Below are 17,874 nucleotides of genomic sequence, written 5' to 3' on the forward strand. Positions count from 1 at the left end.
ACACAATGCCTCCGCTCCCTGGTCGTACCTGAGGCTGATATCAGAACCTGTCAGTGTCATCCCTGTGTCCACTGCTGATACCAATCTCGGCACCCACCTCCTGCTAAGCCTGGCCCACACTTGACTCCCAGGGTGATCTAGGCCAGTCAATGAAGTGGGACGAGGAAAGAGTTCACATCCCAGCTCCCTCACTTACTCCCTGTGTGACCTCACTCAAGAGGATTTATGGAGTCTAGATCTGCTCATCTTCAAAATGAGGATGATCATGAACCAACCTCATTGTTACAAAGATTCGACCAGATCATACACACCTAGACTTAATCTTCCCATATACGACCGTGCTCACCAAAGGGTAACTGTCCTGTTTACTAAGGAAGAATTTCTCTGAGGGAAGGACAGGAGGGCTACTCATCCCTTCTCCACTCCCACCCACCCCAGGCTCTGTCTCTGTGCCTGACACTGGAGTTTACCCCAATCTCTTCTGCGATTGTTCCCTCTGCCTGCTAATAGTAGTAGCCCCTGACAAAGCAGGAATCACCCTTAAAGGAGACTTAACTCACCCTCAAATATGATCCTCTCTTCCTAAATAGTCCCTTTCCACCGGCAGGAAAACCAAATCCACAAAGTGGAACTAACGACGCAGAGCAGGAGAGATGGGAGTTCAGGGCCACTCACGCATGTCCCCTGCCCACTGTCTGTTTTCTGTCCTCTGTAGACCCTTATATAAAATGAGAAACATAAATAACAATAATAATATTCATTGGAATGATACAATCAATCTACTGGGTTTCCCTAAGGATCAAGGTTGGAAACGAGTGGATGTCTTTGTAAATTCCAACCCTTGGGACACTTGAGATTTTTCCACCATTTGGGGTTTGTTATTACTATTTCTCCAGACCTGGCCAATCCCTCTGCCAACTGATAACTCGAGGTACTCTCCTCCAGGTGTGGGGAAAGTTCCCCTGAAATACGGATCCAGTCTTCCACCCCTTTCCCAACCAGAGATGGGCAGTGGAGGTTCTATGGCACCCATCCTGGCCTCACTCTGAGGTTCCAATGAGGATTCTGGGCATCAAGAGACAGCTCTGGGCTAAAGCAAAATCAAGTCAGCTCCTGGGTGGGGTGCTGGGCTGCTGGGTTTTCTGGGAGGAGCTGCTGGGCTTGCTACACACTCCTCCTCCCAGAAACTCCACACCCACACCCTGGTCTTCCCAGCCCCAAGACTCTCAAGTCCATATGCCTGGAATCCCCCCTCCTGAGACCCTTAACACTGCATCCTCCTCACCAGAAGACCCCCAAATGCACAGCCACACTTCTGTCTCACCTCAATGAAACACAGACCTTTAGGTTGCTCTCCCCAGGAACCCCCACATCCACAACGTTGAGGTGCATTCTCAGTCTCAGACCCAAAATCCAAAGTCCAGGTGCTCCCCTGTGCAAATATTCCAAACTCCTCCGTTCTACAGTTTATCTGATGCCCCGTCCTTAATACACAGCCCTAGGGCACCCCTCCTGAAGTACCACAGATTTATTCTGGAGTTCCCCTCCCTGTTCAGCTTACCCAGGGTCCTCCTCCTCCTCCCTTGCTGACTATGTCCCAAGCTAGGCGGGATTCATGATGGGGGGTGTAGTGGGGAGGTGAAATGAGGTGATTATGTAATCAACCAAAGTCCGTCCCTCTTTTTCAGGCAGTATAAAGGCAAACCACCCCAGCCGTCACCATCGATCATCCCACTGCCACCATGCTGGCCTCAGGGCTGCTCCTGGTGGCCTTGCTGGCCTGCCTGACTGTGATGGTCTTGATGTCTGTCTGGCAGCAGAGGAACAGCAAGGGAAAGCTGCCTCCAGGACCCACCCCATTGCCCTTCATTGGAAACTACCTGCAGCTGAACACAGAGCAGATGTACAACTCCATCATGAAGGTGTCCCAAGGCAGGGAGATGGGTGGCACAGGGTGGGGGCTGCCCAGCTGGCTGGGGCTTTGTGGCAGGGGATTGACCAGTGTGGACTGGAGTCTTACAAAAGGGATTTTTGGAGGATCAGCATCAGGGTCCTAGCCAAGAAAGACAGGATCTTGGGATGTCCAGCTCCCTGACTGAGAACCTAGGGACAACGGATCCCAGGAGTTGACATCTCGGTGCTGGGCCCATTCAGAGTGGGAGCTGCTCCCTCTAACCTCTCCCGCCCGCCTCCATCAGATCAGTGAGCGCTATGGCCCCGTGTTCACCATTCACCTGGGACCCCGGCGGATTGTAGTGCTGTGCGGATATGATGCCGTCAAGGAGGCTCTGGTGGACCAGGCTGAGGAGTTCAGCGGGCGAGGCGAGCAGGCCACCTTCGACTGGCTCTTCAAAGGCTACGGTGAGGGGGTGCCCAAGAGGGGGAAGGTGGCCAGGGGGACGGGATGGTCTCGGTGTCCCCAGCCTTCTCCCTGCCTCTCCTGCCCACTGGAGGCTATGACAGAGCCCCCTGTCTGGTCTTATCTCCCCATCTCCTTTCATTCTGGCCTCTCCCTGTGTGTCCCTCACCTGTCTCCAGCGTCCCTGTCCTGATTCCTCCCTGCATCTCTCTGCCCCTGGTTTTCTCTCCTCATTCCGCCTCACTGGAGTCTCCTCTTTCCCCTCTCTCCATCTCTGAGGACATCCCGGGTTTCTGTTTTCCAACCCTGGTCCTCTGTCTTCATTTGTCTTTTTGTCCTTCTCAGCTTCTGTGCTTCTCCGTGTTTCCCCTCTCTCCACTTCCCTCTCCCACTCCTTCCTCTGGCTTAGGATTTCACAGGATTCCTACTTCCACATCTCCATCCTCCATCTCTGAGTAACAGTTGGTCCTCCTTCCCAATCCTCTCTGTCTGTCTCTGTATGTTTCTCTCTTCTCCAGCTCAGCTTAAGAATCTTTCACCACTTTTATTTCCTCCTCCCAGATCTCCCCATATCTCACTTCCCCTCCTTCCATCCTCTTTCTCAATCTCTCTCTCTCTTTCTCTCCCTACTTTCTTCCCTTCCTCCATGGAGTGTCCCTGTATCCCTCTGTTTCTCTGGGCATCTCTCTCTCTCTCTCTCTCTCTCTCTCTCTCTCTCTCTCTCTCTCTCTCTCTCTCTCTCTCTCCCCCCCCTCTCCCTCTCCCCCTCACTCTCTTGTTTCTCTGAGTGAGTTTGCAGCTCTCTTGGGCACTCCCGCTGAATCCGTCTCTCTCCCACCCCACTGCCTCTCTGCTCCACCCTTGGGAAGCCCCCTGGAGCTGGTCCGCTCCTGCCCCCGCCGCCCCCTGACCTCTCTCCACCCCCACGTTCACCTCCCCAGGCGTGGTTTTCAGCAACGGGGAGCGCGCCAAGCAGCTCCGGCGCTTCTCCATCGCCACCCTGCGGGACTTTGGCGTGGGCAAGCGCGGCATCGAGGAGCGCATCCAGGAGGAGGCGGGCTTCCTCATCGAGGCCCTCCGGGACACGCAAGGTGAGCAGGGCACCCCGAGGGGACGGTTGCAGGAGCAGGAAAACGCCCAGGGCGGGGACCCGCGCGCGCGCATTCTGCCTGATGATGGGGACTAGGTGGGGAAAGGCCCCCGCACTTCCAGCCCTGGAGTCTGGCGCTGGGAATTTGGCTCAACAGGGCCCTGCCTCCTGGAATTCTGACTCTCCCCAGGCCTCTGAGTTGACTCTCTCCCCAACCCCCTTCTCCGGCCACACCCGCAGGCGCCAATATCGATCCCACCTTCTTCCTGAGCCGCACTGTCTCCAATGTCATCAGCTCCATTGTCTTTGGGGACCGCTTTGACTATGAGGACAAAGAGTTCCTGTCACTGCTGCGCATGATGCTGGGAAGCTTCCAGTTCACGGCAACCTCCGCAGGGCAGGTAACCGGCTGCAGCCCGCCCGTGATGCCCCTACCACAACCTGCCAACTGCTCCCCTACCTGGAGACAGGTGCCCCAAACTCCCACCCCCCTCCAGACAGTGTCCCCTCAAAATCAGCCCCCAATATTGGACAACTGTACAGTTGCACCAGAAACCAGGACAGATGCACAATACCCAGTCTCCAAGGACACCCGAATAGCTCAACAGATGCTCCCCAAAACAGAGCCTGCCAGCAGGATTCAAGCCCTCAGCTCAGCTCTCTTACCTGGGTGCATGTTTCCATCCCCAACTTACTGTAATTTCTAACAGGTACTCCCTACCCAGTTCTTCTTTTCACATCTACACAAATGTTCCAAATTAGCCCACTGGAATATCTGGCCAAGCACCCTCTACTTCACCCACTTTAAATACCTGAAAACATGGACAGCTGCCCTAACCAAGACCCGAAACACATAAATATCTAGACAGATTATTCCCCAGACACCCAAATAAGTGTTCTCCAACCCTTTGCAATCACACACCCTACAGAGGAGCTCCCAATGCATCCCACTTGGATACATAAACACCTGAACAGGTATCCCCTCCACTTTAACATCTTCACCAGCCGCGCTTTAATACATGAACACCTGAACAAAAGTCCCCAGTCTGGACCCAGTAAGTATCTGGATAGTTGTCCCCAACCAAGTCCACTTAAATGCCTAAATACCTAGACAGGTGGCACTCCCCTCATACAAGCCACACCTGAATAGCTAAACACCTGGACAGGTGTCTTCCAACTCGACTTCACTTGAATATCTGAACACCTAGATGTGTGCTCCAATCCAGCCTCATTTAAATACCTGAAACCTGGATATATGCCTCAGTTCTTCTCACCGAAATTCCTAGACTGTGGCCCTGGCACCTAACCCATGTGAAAACTTAGATATAAGTTCCCATCCAACCCCACTGAAATACCTAAACACCTGGACAGATGCCTTTAACTCAGTTCCTTCCTTGCTATGAAACAAGTCCCATTCCCATCAGCTCCAGGCCCCTGACAACTGTCCTTCCCTTCCCATCCTCTCTCTGCAACCCCCAGCTCTATGAGATGTTCTCTTCGGTGATGAAACACCTGCCAGGACCACAGCAACAGGCCTTTAAGGAGCTGCAAGGGCTGGAGGACTTCATAGCCAAGAAGGTGGAGCACAACAGGCGCACGCTGGATCCCAATTCCCCACGGGACTTCATCGACTCCTTTCTCATCCGCATGCAGGAGGTACACCCCAGCAGCCAGTGCGGGGAGATGCAAAGCCAGGCAGGGGGAAATCAGGCTGGGAGTGGGGCAGGCAGATAATACAGGGCCATTCAAATAGCCCTTGTCATAATAATCCTCACAATTGGCCGGACGCCGTGGCTCACGCCTGTAATCCCAGCACTTTGGAAGGCCGAGGCAGGTGGATCACCTGAGGTCAGGAGTTCGACCAGCCTGGCCAACATGGTGAAACCCTGTTTCTACTAAAAATACAGAAATGGGCCGGGCGCGGTGGCTCAAGCCTGTAATCCCAGCACTTTGGGAGGCCGAGATGGGAGGATCACGAGGTCAGGAGATCGAGACCATCCTGGCTAACCCGGTGAAACCCCGTCTCTACTAAAAAATACAAAAAACTAGCCGGGCGAGGTGGCGGGCGCCTGTAGTCCCAGCTACTCGGGAGGCTGAGGCAGGAGAATGGCGTAAACCCGGGAGGCGGAGCTTGTAGTGAGCCGAGATCCGGCCACTGCACTCCAGCCTGGGCGACAGAGAGAGACTCTGTCTCAAAAAAAAAAAAAAACAAAAAACAGAAATGACCTAGGCATGGTGGCATGCGCCTATAATCCCAGCTACTCAGGAGACTGAGACAGGAGAATTGCCTGAACGCGGGAGGCAGAGGTCGTATTGAGCGGAGATCATGCCACTGCACTCTGGCCTGAGTGACAGAGCAAGACTGAAAAAAAAAAAAAAATCCTCATAATCCCAACTATATCAACCACTGCTGTTCCATCTACTGAGCCCTCACCCACAAGCAGGACTCGGGCACATGAATTAGAATAGCAAGCACTTCTACAGCACTACCACGTGCCAGGCACTGTGTTAAGTGCTTTAAGATAGTCCCCACTGAACACTCACAACAGCTTTGAAGGAGGTTCAATCATGGCCCCGATTGTACCAGTGAGGAAACTGAGGCCCAGAGAGTGGAAGTGTCTTAACTGAGGTCACACAATAAGGAAACCTTGGTCCCCCAAGCTCAAACCCTGGTGTCTCTGAGCCTAAAGCTGGTGCTTTTAACCACCAAGCTCTCTAACCGTTCATGCCCTGGTTATCAGACACACCTCTGTGGACAGGTGACCTGGCTTTACATTGCAGGGTCCCCACATCCATCTGGACATCAGTTTCCCACGGGGGAAGGCTTTAGGGAGTCTGAAACTCAGGGAGAAAGGATCAAGGGAGGAGATTCCTCCACAGTAAGTGTCAAGATTTTTAGGGAAGAAATAGGATGCTGTTGCTTAAAGTTCTACACTTGTTTCTTAGAAAAACTCTTTTTTCCTGACTCTTCATCTTGCCGTCTCTGTACTACTTTCTCTTCGTCTCCCCTCATCCTTCTCTTTCTAAATATTCCTACCATTAAAAAAGTAACAGACTGGGCAAAATGAAAAAACCCCATCTGTACAAAAACTACAAAAAAAATGACTGGGCATAGTGGTACATGCCTGTGGTCCCAGCTACTCAGGAGGTTGAGGTGGGAGGATAGCTTGAGCCCAGAGTGGGCAGAGGCAGCAATGAGCCAAGATCACGGCACCGCACTCCAGCCAGGGTGACAGAATAAGACCGTGTCTCAAAAAAATTAATTACTTTTTAAAAAATTAACAAGTGAGCCTGCATGGTCATGTGCATTTGCAATTCTAGCTACTCAGGAGGCTGAGGCTGGAGGATTCCTTGAACCCAGTTCAAGTCCACCCTGTGCCACTTAGCAACGCCAAGTCTGTATAAGAAAAAAAGACTGACAGCTAAGTTGATAATTAAAGGACAGACGGTCAGCGAGGTAAAGAAGCTGAGAAGGAAGAGCATTTTGGGCAAAGCCAGCAGCCAGGGCAAGGGCTGGAACCTGGAGCGAGTCTGGCAGATCTAGGGTCCCTCTTTCCACCTTTCATCTGGACCAAAGAGAGGAAGATTCAAAGGAGAAGCCCTAGAAGGGCCCCAAAAGCATGGGAAGTGAGGTTGGTCTAAAGCCCCCTCTCCCTGCAGGAGGAGAAGAACCCCAACACGGAGTTCCACTTGAAGAACCTGGTGCTGACCTCGCTGAACCTCTTCTTTGGAGGCACCGAGACCGTCAGCACCACCCTGCGCTATGGCTTCCTGCTGCTCATGAAGCACCCAGAGGTGGAGGGTAAGGCTGGAGGGGGAGGGAAGTGGAGGGTTCCAGACCCTCAAAACTCCACTGACCCTGGTGCAATGTCCCCACCTGTCCCAGATCCCAGGACCCTGAGACGTGCCTTGCTCTCCAGAGACAGGGCAATATTCAGCTGATAGGAATCAGCTGAGTCTCACTGGCTATTAAAATACTGAAAATGTCTGCAGTGATCTGTCAGCCATTCCTCTCCCAAGCCCACTTAGTGCCACTATCTACTCCTCCGGATCATCTCCTAAGTTCCTCCCTGTGCCTCCCCTGTGATTTTGGCACAACCTGGTTAACAGGATCCTGCTCCAACAATGTGAATCACTGATGTCTGTTATGAGTGGTCTACCTCCGTGTCATTGGTGGAGCCATGTAATCCACCCCGTTTTACCTATTTGGACTATAATCCCTTCTCTGAGACCCCTAAATACCTAAACACATTCCCCCATCTCCCCAAGCCAAGGTCCACGAGGAGATTGACAGAGTGATCGGCAAGAACCGGCAGCCCAAGTTTGAGGACTGGGCCAAGATGCCCTACACGGAGGCAGTGATCCACGAGATCCAAAGATTTGGAGACATGCTCCCCTTGGGTGTGGCCCACAGGGTCATCAAGGACACCAAGTTTCGGGATTTCTTCCTCCCTAAGGTACTGTCCCCCCACCCCCCAGACTACAGGGACGTCCAGCCTCTCTCTGTATCCCCAGCATCCCACCCCCATTAGAAGCTTTCTAGACCCTGTCCCACTCCCTCAATCAGTCAAAGAAGACTTCCCCCACCACCACATCCATTCCACCTTCCCACTTAGAGACTCCTGAGTTCTGCATCTCCCCAGACTCTTTGTGTCAGGAGAATCAACCCCATGTTCCCAAAGTTCCTGTCTTAAGAAACAAGAGCCCCCTTTCCATTAGGCTTTTTGCCTTAGGGACACAAGTCTCAGGTCCCCCAAACACCCTGCCTAGCAGGACATGGACCCCATGTCTCCCAAACTTCCTGTTTCAGAGACATGAACCTTCTATCCCCCAAAGCTCCTCCCTCAGAGGTCCCCAACTCCTCCATGCCTGCCACTTCCGCTTACCTGGGGCACCTTAGTTCCCCCTCCAGCCCCTGTGTACTTTCACCAATCTCCCAACCTGCCTCATCACACACACCTTCCTCCTCCCTCCCAGGGCACCGAAGTGTTCCCTATGCTGGGCTCCGTGCTGAAAGATCCCAAGTTCTTCTCCAACCCCCAGGACTTCAATCCCCAGCACTTCCTGGATGAGAAGGGGCAGTTTAAGAAGAGTGATGCTTTTGTGCCCTTTTCCATCGGTAAGAGACTAACTACTGTTTGCCGCCAGGCCACTGCTCACACCAGCAGGCGCCTCCCTCACCCAGCTCCCCTCTGTGCTGTGTAGTCTGGTATTTCTCCAGCTTGGAAGTTCCTGTTAGAATCTACCCTTAAGCCACCAACTGATACTACCTTAACCACCAACCACCCAATACCTGCGCCCAGGTAAAAGGGAAGGAAATATCTTCCCCCATAGATTTATTTGTCTAGGGTCACACAGCAGATTCTTCAGATCCCTGAAAAGGAGATAATGGCACAGCACAGCAGTCATATTTGCAAGTGTGTCTCGCAGGTAGGGGCATCTAAACCTCCCATTGCTACACCTGGCATGGATCATCCATCTTTGATGAATGCGTGACATTATGCCTTTTTCAAAACCCATAGAACTGTACAACACAGAGCAAACCCTAATGTAAACTATGGACTTTGGTCAGTAATAATATATCAATATTGGTTCACCATTGTTATATCTCTTATAGAAAGAAACTGAGGCTTCTCTGAAAGTCTCTCAGGCCATAATATTCCACCTCTCCTCCCTGGGAGAGCCGCAGCTGGGGGTCGGTAGTGGGGCGAGGCTGCACTGAGAGTGGGCTTCACCTCCACCCCTCCCGCCTCTCCTCCTCAGGAAAGCGGAACTGTTTTGGAGAAGGCCTGGCCAGAATGGAGCTCTTTCTCTTCCTCACTACCATCATGCAAAACTTCCGCTTCAAGTCCCCCCAGTCGCCCAAGGACATCGACGTGTCCCCCAAACACATGGGCTTTGCCACGATCCCACCAAACTACACCATGAGCTTCCTGCCCCGCTGAGGGAGGGCTGTGCTGGGGCAGGTCTGGTGGGCGGGGCCAGGGGCGGGGCTCACGGGAGGGGCGGGACTAAGAATGGTTGCAGGATAGGGGAAAGGAAGACTAGGTGGTTAGAGGGAAGAGAAGAAACAGAAGGGGCTCAGTTCACCTTGATGATGTCCTTCAGAGCTGGGATGAGAGGAAGGGAAACCTTATAGTATGCTATGGAGAGTAGGAATAATAGCCGCTCTTATTTCCTGAACAAGTACCTCCATGTCAGCTTTGTTCAAAAAGCGTTGCACGTTCACTTCACTTAATTGCCACAAACCTCTGCAAAGGGGAACAGCACTCATGCCCATTTTACATGTGACAAAGCTGAGACTCAAAAAGTTGTCTCTATCTGATGTCTCACAAAACATATGCGCCCAGAAAATCTTTGAACACAGATCTGTGCCCATAGCCCTCTAGAAAGATTCTTAAAAAGCACCCTACCTTATGTAAAACAGCTTAGTATAGCATCAGATGTCCTGAACATCCCTGTCCTGAGGGTTTTTCCAGAGACCTGAAGGGTGGCTGTCCTACCTTCACTGCACACTTGCCCACACTCTCACCTACTCAGCATGCTTTGAATACCGGGGTACAGTCTGAGCTCACTACCAGGTAAGGCCACTGTGGCCCACTCAGAGTCAGTACAGGGACACAATGAGACATGAATGGACATACAGAGTCAGTCCATTGACAATTCTTTTGCACAGCAGAAGTTTTTAATTTTAATGACTTTCTGTCATTGTATCTCTTAATGAAAAAGTTGAAGGAGAGAACCACTTTCAGAGAATGCCGAGAGAACTCTGGATGAAGACGTACCTTATGCATGTGTGTGATCATGTGCAGGTGTGCATGTGAGCATATGACTGCATATTCTTCTCCGTGTATGCATGAAACACATTCCACTATGTGTTTCTGAAGGTGGGGCTCTCCTGATGGATCTGGGGTCCATTGTAAGACCCAGTTAAGAGTTTCACAGTCACTGCCCACTCTCAAGGAAGTTAGTGTATGTCCCCCTTAGAAGCTGCCTTACGGTATTCACGAAAATTAACTCAAAGTTTATCATAGACCTAAATGAAAAGTGAGTATAAAATTTCTAGAAGATAATACAGGAGAAAATCTAGATGACCTTAAGTTTGGTGATGACTTGTTAGATACACCACCAAAAGAACAATCCTTGAAAGAAGCAATTGATAAGTTCTGTGTCATTAAAATTAAAAATTTCTGCTCTGCAAAAGAATTGTCAAGAGAATGACAATACAAGCTGCAGACTGGGAGAACATATTTGCAGGGAACATATCTGATAAAGGACTTACATTCAAAATACACAAAGAACTGTTAAACTCGACAATAGAAAACAACTCAATTAAAGAATGGGCAAACAATCTGAGCAGACACCTCACCAAAGAAAATATACACATAGCAAAAAAGAATAAGGAAAGATGCTCCACATCATATGACAGTAGCAATTTCAAATTAAAACAATAGTTTTTTTTTTTTTTTTTTTTTTTTTTTTTTTTTTTTTTTTTTTTTTGAGACAGAGTCTCGCTCTGTTGCCCGGGCTGCAGTGCAGTGGCCGGATCTCAGCTCACTGCAAGCTCCGCCTCCCGGGTTCACGCCATTCTCCTGCCTCAGCCTCCCGAGTAGCTGGGACTACAGGCGCCTGCCACCTCGCCCGGCTAGTTTTTTGTATTTTTTAGTAGAGACAGGATTTCACCATGTTAGCCAGGATGGTCTCGATCTCCTGACCTCGTGATCCGCCCGTCTCAGCCTCCCAAAGTGCTGGGATTACAGGCTTGAGCCACCGCGCCCGGCTAAAACAATAGTTGTGTACCACAACCCACCTATTAGAATGAGTAAAATCCAAAACTGACAACACCAAATGCTGACAAGGAGGTGGCTCAACAGGAACTGTCATTCATTGATGACGGGAATGCAAAACGGCACAGCTACTTTGGAAGGCAGATTGGAGATTTCTTGCAAAGCTAAACATATTCTTACCATGTGATACAGCAATCATGTTCTTCTGTATTAACCCAAAAGAGTTGAAAACGTATAGCCATACAAAAAATTTCTGCACAGATATTTATAGCAGCTATGTATTCATAGTTGCCAAAGCTTGTATGTAACCAAGATGTTCTTCAATAAGTGAATGGATAAACGAACTGTATTATGTTCATACAATGAAATACGGTTGGGCGTGATGGCTCGTACCTGTAATTACAGCTCTATGGAAGGCCAAGGCACGTGGATCAGTTCAAGTCAGGAATTTGAGACCAGCCTGGCCAACATGGCAAAACCCCATCACTACTAAAAATACAAAAGTTAGCCAGGCATGGTGGCATGCGCCTGCAGTTCCAGCTACTTGGGAGGCTGAGGTGGGAGAATTGATTGAACCTGTGAGATGGAGGTTGCAGTGAGCTGAGATGGAGCCACTGCACTCCACCCTGGGTGACACAGTGAGACTTTGTCTCAGAAAGCAAGCAAAAAAAAAAATCTATCTATCTATCTATCTATCTATCTATCTATCTATCTATCTATCTAGATAGATATATAGATATAAAATTTGGCAATAAAAAGAAATCAGGCCTCAGAAAGACATGGAAGACCTGAAATGTATATAGCTAAGTGAAAGAAGCCAGTCTGAAAAGGGCACATACTATGTGATTCCAACTATATGACATTCTGGAAAAATGAAACTGTGAAGACAGTACAAAGATAGTAGTTGCCAGGAGTTTAGGGAGGAGGAAGGATGAATAGGTGCAGCACGTGGTTTTAGGGCAGAGAAACTATTCTGTGTGATACTGAAATGGTGCATAATATTATGCCTTATTCAAAACCCATAGAACTGTACACAGAAAAAATAAAACCTAATGTAAACTATAGACTTTGGTTCATAATAATATATCAATATTGGTTAATCATTGTAACAAAGGTACCATACTTATAAAAGATGTAAGGGGAAAAAGAAGTATATAGGAACTTTCTTCCATTCCAAGATGGTCAAATAGGAACAGCTGCAGTCTGCAGCTCCCAGAGAGATCGATGCAGAAGATGAGTGATTTCTGCATTTCCAACTGAGGTACCTGGTTCATTTCATTGGGACTGTTCAGACAGTGGGTGCAGCCCATGGAGGGTGAGCCAAAGCAGGGCGGGGTATTGCCTCACCTGGGAAGCACAAGGGGTTGGGGGATTTCCCTTTCCTAGCCAAGGGAAGCCATGACAGTGTGTACCTGGAAAATTGGGACACTACCGCCCAAATACTGTGCTTTACCAACAGTCTTAGCAAATGGCACGCCAGATTATATCCCATGCCTGGCTCAGCAGTTCCCACACCCACGGAGCCTTGCTCACTGCTAGTGCAGCAGTCTGAGATCGAACAGCGAGGTGGCAGCCTGGCTGGGGGAGGAGAGTCCACCATTGCTGAGGTGTGGGTAGGTAAACAAAGCATACAGGGAAGCTCAAACTGGGTGGAGCCCTCCTCAGCTCAGCAAGGCCTCAGCATTCCACCTCTGGGGGCAGGGCATAGCTAAGCAAAAGGCAGCAGAAACTTCTGCAAACTCAAACGGCCCTGTCTGACAGCTCTGAAGAGAGCAGTGGTTCTCCTAGCATGGTGTTTGAGCTCTGAGAACGGATAGACTGCCTCCTGAAGTGGGTCCCTCACCCCGATGTAGCCTAACTGGGAGACACCAGGAGGGGCCGACTGACACCTCATACAGATGGGTGCCCCTCTGAGATGAAGCTTCCAGAGGAAGGATCAGGCAGCAATATCTGCTGTTCTTCAGCCTCCACTGGTGATACACGGGAAAACAGGGTCACGAGTGAACCTCCAGCAAACTCCAATGGACCTGAAGCAGAGGGACCTGACTGTTATAAGAAAAACTAACAAACAGAAAGGAATAGCATTAACATCAACAAAAAGGACATCCACATCAAAAAAACCCCATCTGCAGGTCACCAACATCAGAGACCAAAGGTAGATAAAACCACAAAGATGAGGAGAAACCAGAGCATAAAACCTGAAAATTCTAAAAGCCAGATCACCTCTTCTCCTCCAAAGGATCACAGCTCCTCACCGGCAACGGAACAAACCTGGGCAGAGAATGACTTTGATGAGATGACAGAAGTAGGCTTCAGAAGGTTGGTAATAACAAACTTCAAGCTAAATGAGGATGTTTGAACTCATCACAGGGAAGCTAAAAACCTTGAAAAAGGATTAGACAAGTGGCTAACTGGAATTAACAGTGTAGAGAAGACCTTAAATGAATGGAGGGAGCTGAAAACCATAGCATGAGAACTACGTGACACATGAAAAAGCTTCAATAGCCGATTCAATCAAGTGGAAGAAAGGGTATAAGTGATTGAAGATCAAATTAAAGAAATAAAGTGAGAAAACAATGTTGGAGAAAAAAGAGTAAAAAGAAACAAAGCCTCCAAAAACTATGAGACTATGTGAAAAGACCAAATCTACGTTTGATTGGTATACCTGAAAGTGATGGGGAGAATGGAATCAAGTTAGAAAACACTCTTCAGGATATTAGGCAGGAGAACTTCCCCAACCTAGCAAGGCAGGCCAACATTCAAATTCGGGAAATACAGAGAATACTACAAAGATACTCCTTGAGAAGAGCAACCCAAAGACACATAATTGTCAGATTCACCAAGGTTGAAATGAAAGAAAAAATGTTAAGGGCAGCCAGAGAGAAAGGTCCGGTTACCCACAAAGGGACGCCCATCAGACTAATAGTGGATCTCTCAACAGAAACTCTACAAGCCAGAAGAGAGTGGGGACCGATATTCAACATTTTAAAGAAAAGAATTTTCAACCCAGAATTTCATATCCAGCCAAACTAAGCTTCATAAGTGAAGGAGAAATAAAATCCTTTGAAGACAAGCAAATGCTGAGAGATTTTGTCACCACCAGGCCTGCCTTACAAGAGTTCCTGAAGGAAGCACTAACCATGGAAAGGAACAACCAGTACCAGTCACTGCAAAAACATGCCAAATTGTAAAGACCATTGATGCTAGGAAGAAACTGCAGAAAGTAATAGGCAAAATAATCAGCTAACATCATAATGACAGGATCAAATTCACACATGACAATACTAATCTGAAACGTAAATGGGCTAAATGCCCCAATTAAAAGACACAGACTGGCAAATTGGATAAAGAGTCAAGACCCATCAGTGTGCCGTATTCAAGAGACCCGTCTCATGTGCAGAGACACACATAGGCTCAAAATAAAGGGATAGAGGAAGATCTACCAAGCAAATGGAAAGCAAAAAGAAGCAGGGGTTGCAATTCTAGTCTCTGATAAAACAGACTTTAAACCAACAAAGATCAAAAGAGACAAGGCCATTACATGATGGTTAAGGGGTCAATTCAACAAAAAGAGCTAATTATCCTAAATATATAAGCACTCAATACATGAGCACCCAGATTCATAAAGCAAGTCCTTAGAGACCTACAAAGAGATGTAGACTCCCACACAATAATAATGGGAGACTTTAACACCCCACTGTCAATATTAGACAGATCAATGAGACAGAAGGTTAACAAGGATATCTGGGAATTGAACTCAGCTCTGTGGACCTAATAAACATCTACAGAACTTTTCACCCCAAATCAATGGAATATACATTCTTCTCAGCACCACATTGCACTTTTTCCAAAATTGACCACATAGGTGGAAGTGAAGCACTCCTCAGCAAATGTAAAAGAACAGAAATCACAACAAACTGTCTCTCAGACCACAGTGCAATCAAATTAGAACTCAGGATTAAGAAACTCACTCAAAACCACACAACTACATGGAAACTGAACAACCTGTTCCTGAATGACTACTGGCTAAATAACAAAATGAAGGCAGAAATAAAGATGTTCTTTGAAACCAATGAGAGCAAAGACACAACGTTCCAGAATCTCTGGGACACATTTAAAGCAGTATGTAGAGGGAAATTTATAGCATTAAATGCCTACAAGAGAAAGCAGGAAAGATCTAAAATCGACACCCTAACATCACAATTGAAAGAACTAGAGAAGCAAGAGTAGACACATTTAAAAGCTAGCAGAAGGTAAGAAATAGCTAAGATCAGAGCAGATGAATGAGATAGAGACAGAAAAAACCCTTCAAAAAATCAATGAATCCAGGAACTGGTTTTTTGAAAAAATCAACAAAATAGATAGATGGCTAGCAACTCTAATAAAGAAGAAAAGAGAGAAGAATCAAATAGATGCAATAAGAAATGGTAAAGGGGATATCACCACCGATCCCACAGAAATACAAACAACCATCAGAGGATACTACAAAAACCTCTATGCAAATAAACTAGAAAATCTAGAAGAAATGGATAAATTTCTGGACACATACACCCTCCCAAGACTAAACTAGGATGAAGCTGAATCCCTGAATAGACCAAAAACAGGCTCTGAAATTGAGGCAGTAATTAATAGCCTACCAACCAAAAAAAGTCCAGGATCAGATGGATTCACAGCCAAATTCCACCAGAAGTACAATGAGGAGCTGGTACCATTCCTTCTGAAACTATTCCAAAATAGAAAAAGAGGGGAATCCTCCCTAACTCATTTTGTGAGGCCAGCATCATCCTGATACCAAAGCCTGGCAGAGACACAACAGAAAAAGAGAATTTTAAACCAATATCCCTGATGAACATCGATGCAAAAATCCTCAATAAAATACTGGCCAACAAAATCCAGCAGCACATCAAAAAGCTTATCCACCATATCAAGTTGGCTTCATCCCTGGGATGCAAGGCTGGTTCAACATACACAAATCAATAAGCATAATCCATCATATAAACAGAACCAAAGACAAAAACCACATGATTATCTCAATAGATGCAGAAAAGGCCTTTGACAAAATACAACAGCCCTTCATGCCAAAAACTCTCAATAAATTAGGTGTTGATGGGATGTTTCTCAAAATAAAAAGAGCTATTTGTGAAAAACCCACAGTCAATATCATACTGAATGGGCAAAATTTGGAAGTATTCCGTTTGAAAACTGGCACAAGACAGGGATGCCCTCTCTCACCACTCCTATTCAATATAGTGTTGGAAGTTCTGGCCAGGGCAATCAGGCAAGAGAAAGAAATAAAGGTATTCAACAGGAAAAGAGGAAGTCAAATTGTCCCTGTTTGCAAATGACATGAGTGTATATTTAGAAAACCCCATCATCTCAGTCCAAAATCTCTTTAAGCTGATAAGAAACTTCAGCAAAATCTCAGGATACAAAATCAACGTGCAGAAATTACAAGCATTCTTATACACCAATAACAGACAGAGAGCCAAATCATGAATGAACTCCCATTCACAATTGCTACAAAGAAAATAAAATACATAGGAATCCAATTTACAAGGGATGTTAAGGACTTCTTCAAGGAGAACTAGAAACCACTGCTCAACGAAATAAAAGAGGACACAAACAAATGGAAGAACATACCATGCTCATGGATAGGATGAATCAATATCATGAAAATTGTCATACTGCCCAAGGTAATTTATAGAGTCAATGCCATCCCCATCAAGCTACCAATGACTTTCTTCACAGAATTCAAAAAAACTATGTTAAAGTTCATATGGAACCAAAAAAGAGCCCACATTGCCAAGACAATCCTAAGCAAAAAGAGCAAAGCTGGAGGCATCATACTACTTGACTTCAAACTAGACTACAAGTCTACAGTAACCAAAACAGCATGATACTGTTACCAAAACAGAGAGCTATACCAATGAAACAGAACAGAGGCCTCAGAAATAACACCACACATCTACAACCATCTGATCTTTGACAAACCTGACAAAAAGGAACAATGGGGAAAGGATTCCCTATTTAATAAATGGTGCTGAGAAAACTGGCTAGCCATATGTAGAAAGCTGAAACTGGATCCCTTCCTTACACCTTGTACAAAAATTAATTCAAGATGGATTAAAGATTTAAATGTTAGGACTAAAACCATAAAAACCCTAGAAGAAAACCTAGGCGATACCATTCAGAACATAGGCATGGGCAAGGACTTCGTGTCTAAAATACCAACAGCAATGGCAATAAAAGCCAAAATAGACAAATGGGATCTAATTAAACTAAAGAGCTTCTGCACAGCAAAAGAAACTACCATCAGAGTGAACAGGCAACCCACAGAATGGGAGAAAATTTTTGCAATCTACCTATCTGGCAAAGGGCTAATATCCAGAATCTACAAAGAACTTAAACAAAATTACAAGAAAAAAATCAAACAACCCCATCAAAAAGTGGGTGAAGGATATGAACAGACACTTTTCAAAAGAAGACATTCATGCAGGCAACAGACACATGAAAAAATGCTCATCATCACTGGTCATCAGAGAAATGCAAATCAATACCACAATGTGATACCATCTCACACCAGTTAGAATGGCGATCATTAAAAAGTCAGGAAAGAACAGGAGCTGGAGAGGATGTGG

The 17,874-nt window shown here is 47.2% G+C and overlaps 1 protein-coding gene across 1 annotated transcript; it reads left to right on the forward strand.

Moving 5' to 3' along the window:
• The first annotated feature begins 1,713 nt into the window (after positions 1 to 1,713).
• LOC126942025 (cytochrome P450 2A13-like) lies at positions 1,714 to 10,935 on the forward strand. The gene is made up of 9 exons (XM_050769072.1): positions 1,714 to 1,922; positions 2,199 to 2,361; positions 3,301 to 3,450; positions 3,690 to 3,850; positions 4,929 to 5,105; positions 7,110 to 7,251; positions 7,719 to 7,906; positions 8,427 to 8,568; positions 9,213 to 10,935. The coding sequence occupies exons 1-9, from the start codon at positions 1,743 to 1,745 to the stop codon at positions 9,392 to 9,394; spliced, it is 1,485 nt and encodes a 494-aa protein (XP_050625029.1). The 5' UTR covers positions 1,714 to 1,742; the 3' UTR covers positions 9,395 to 10,935.
• The last annotated feature ends 6,939 nt before the right edge of the window (positions 10,936 to 17,874 follow it).

The sequence above is a fragment of the Macaca thibetana genome, chromosome 19, assembly GCF_024542745.1.
Source record: "Macaca thibetana thibetana isolate TM-01 chromosome 19, ASM2454274v1, whole genome shotgun sequence".
NCBI classification, from domain to species: domain Eukaryota; kingdom Metazoa; phylum Chordata; class Mammalia; order Primates; family Cercopithecidae; genus Macaca; species Macaca thibetana.

Coding starts and splice junctions, on each gene's coding strand:
- LOC126942025 (XM_050769072.1), top strand. CDS start 1,743: ATGCTGGCCTCAGGGCTGCTCCTGGTGGCCTTGCTGGCCTGCCTGACT. Junction 2,362..3,300: donor CTGGCTCTTCAAAGGCTACG/GTGAGGGGGTGC, acceptor TCACCTCCCCAG/GCGTGGTTTTCAGCAACGGG. Junction 7,907..8,426: donor GGGATTTCTTCCTCCCTAAG/GTACTGTCCCCC, acceptor CCTCCCTCCCAG/GGCACCGAAGTGTTCCCTAT.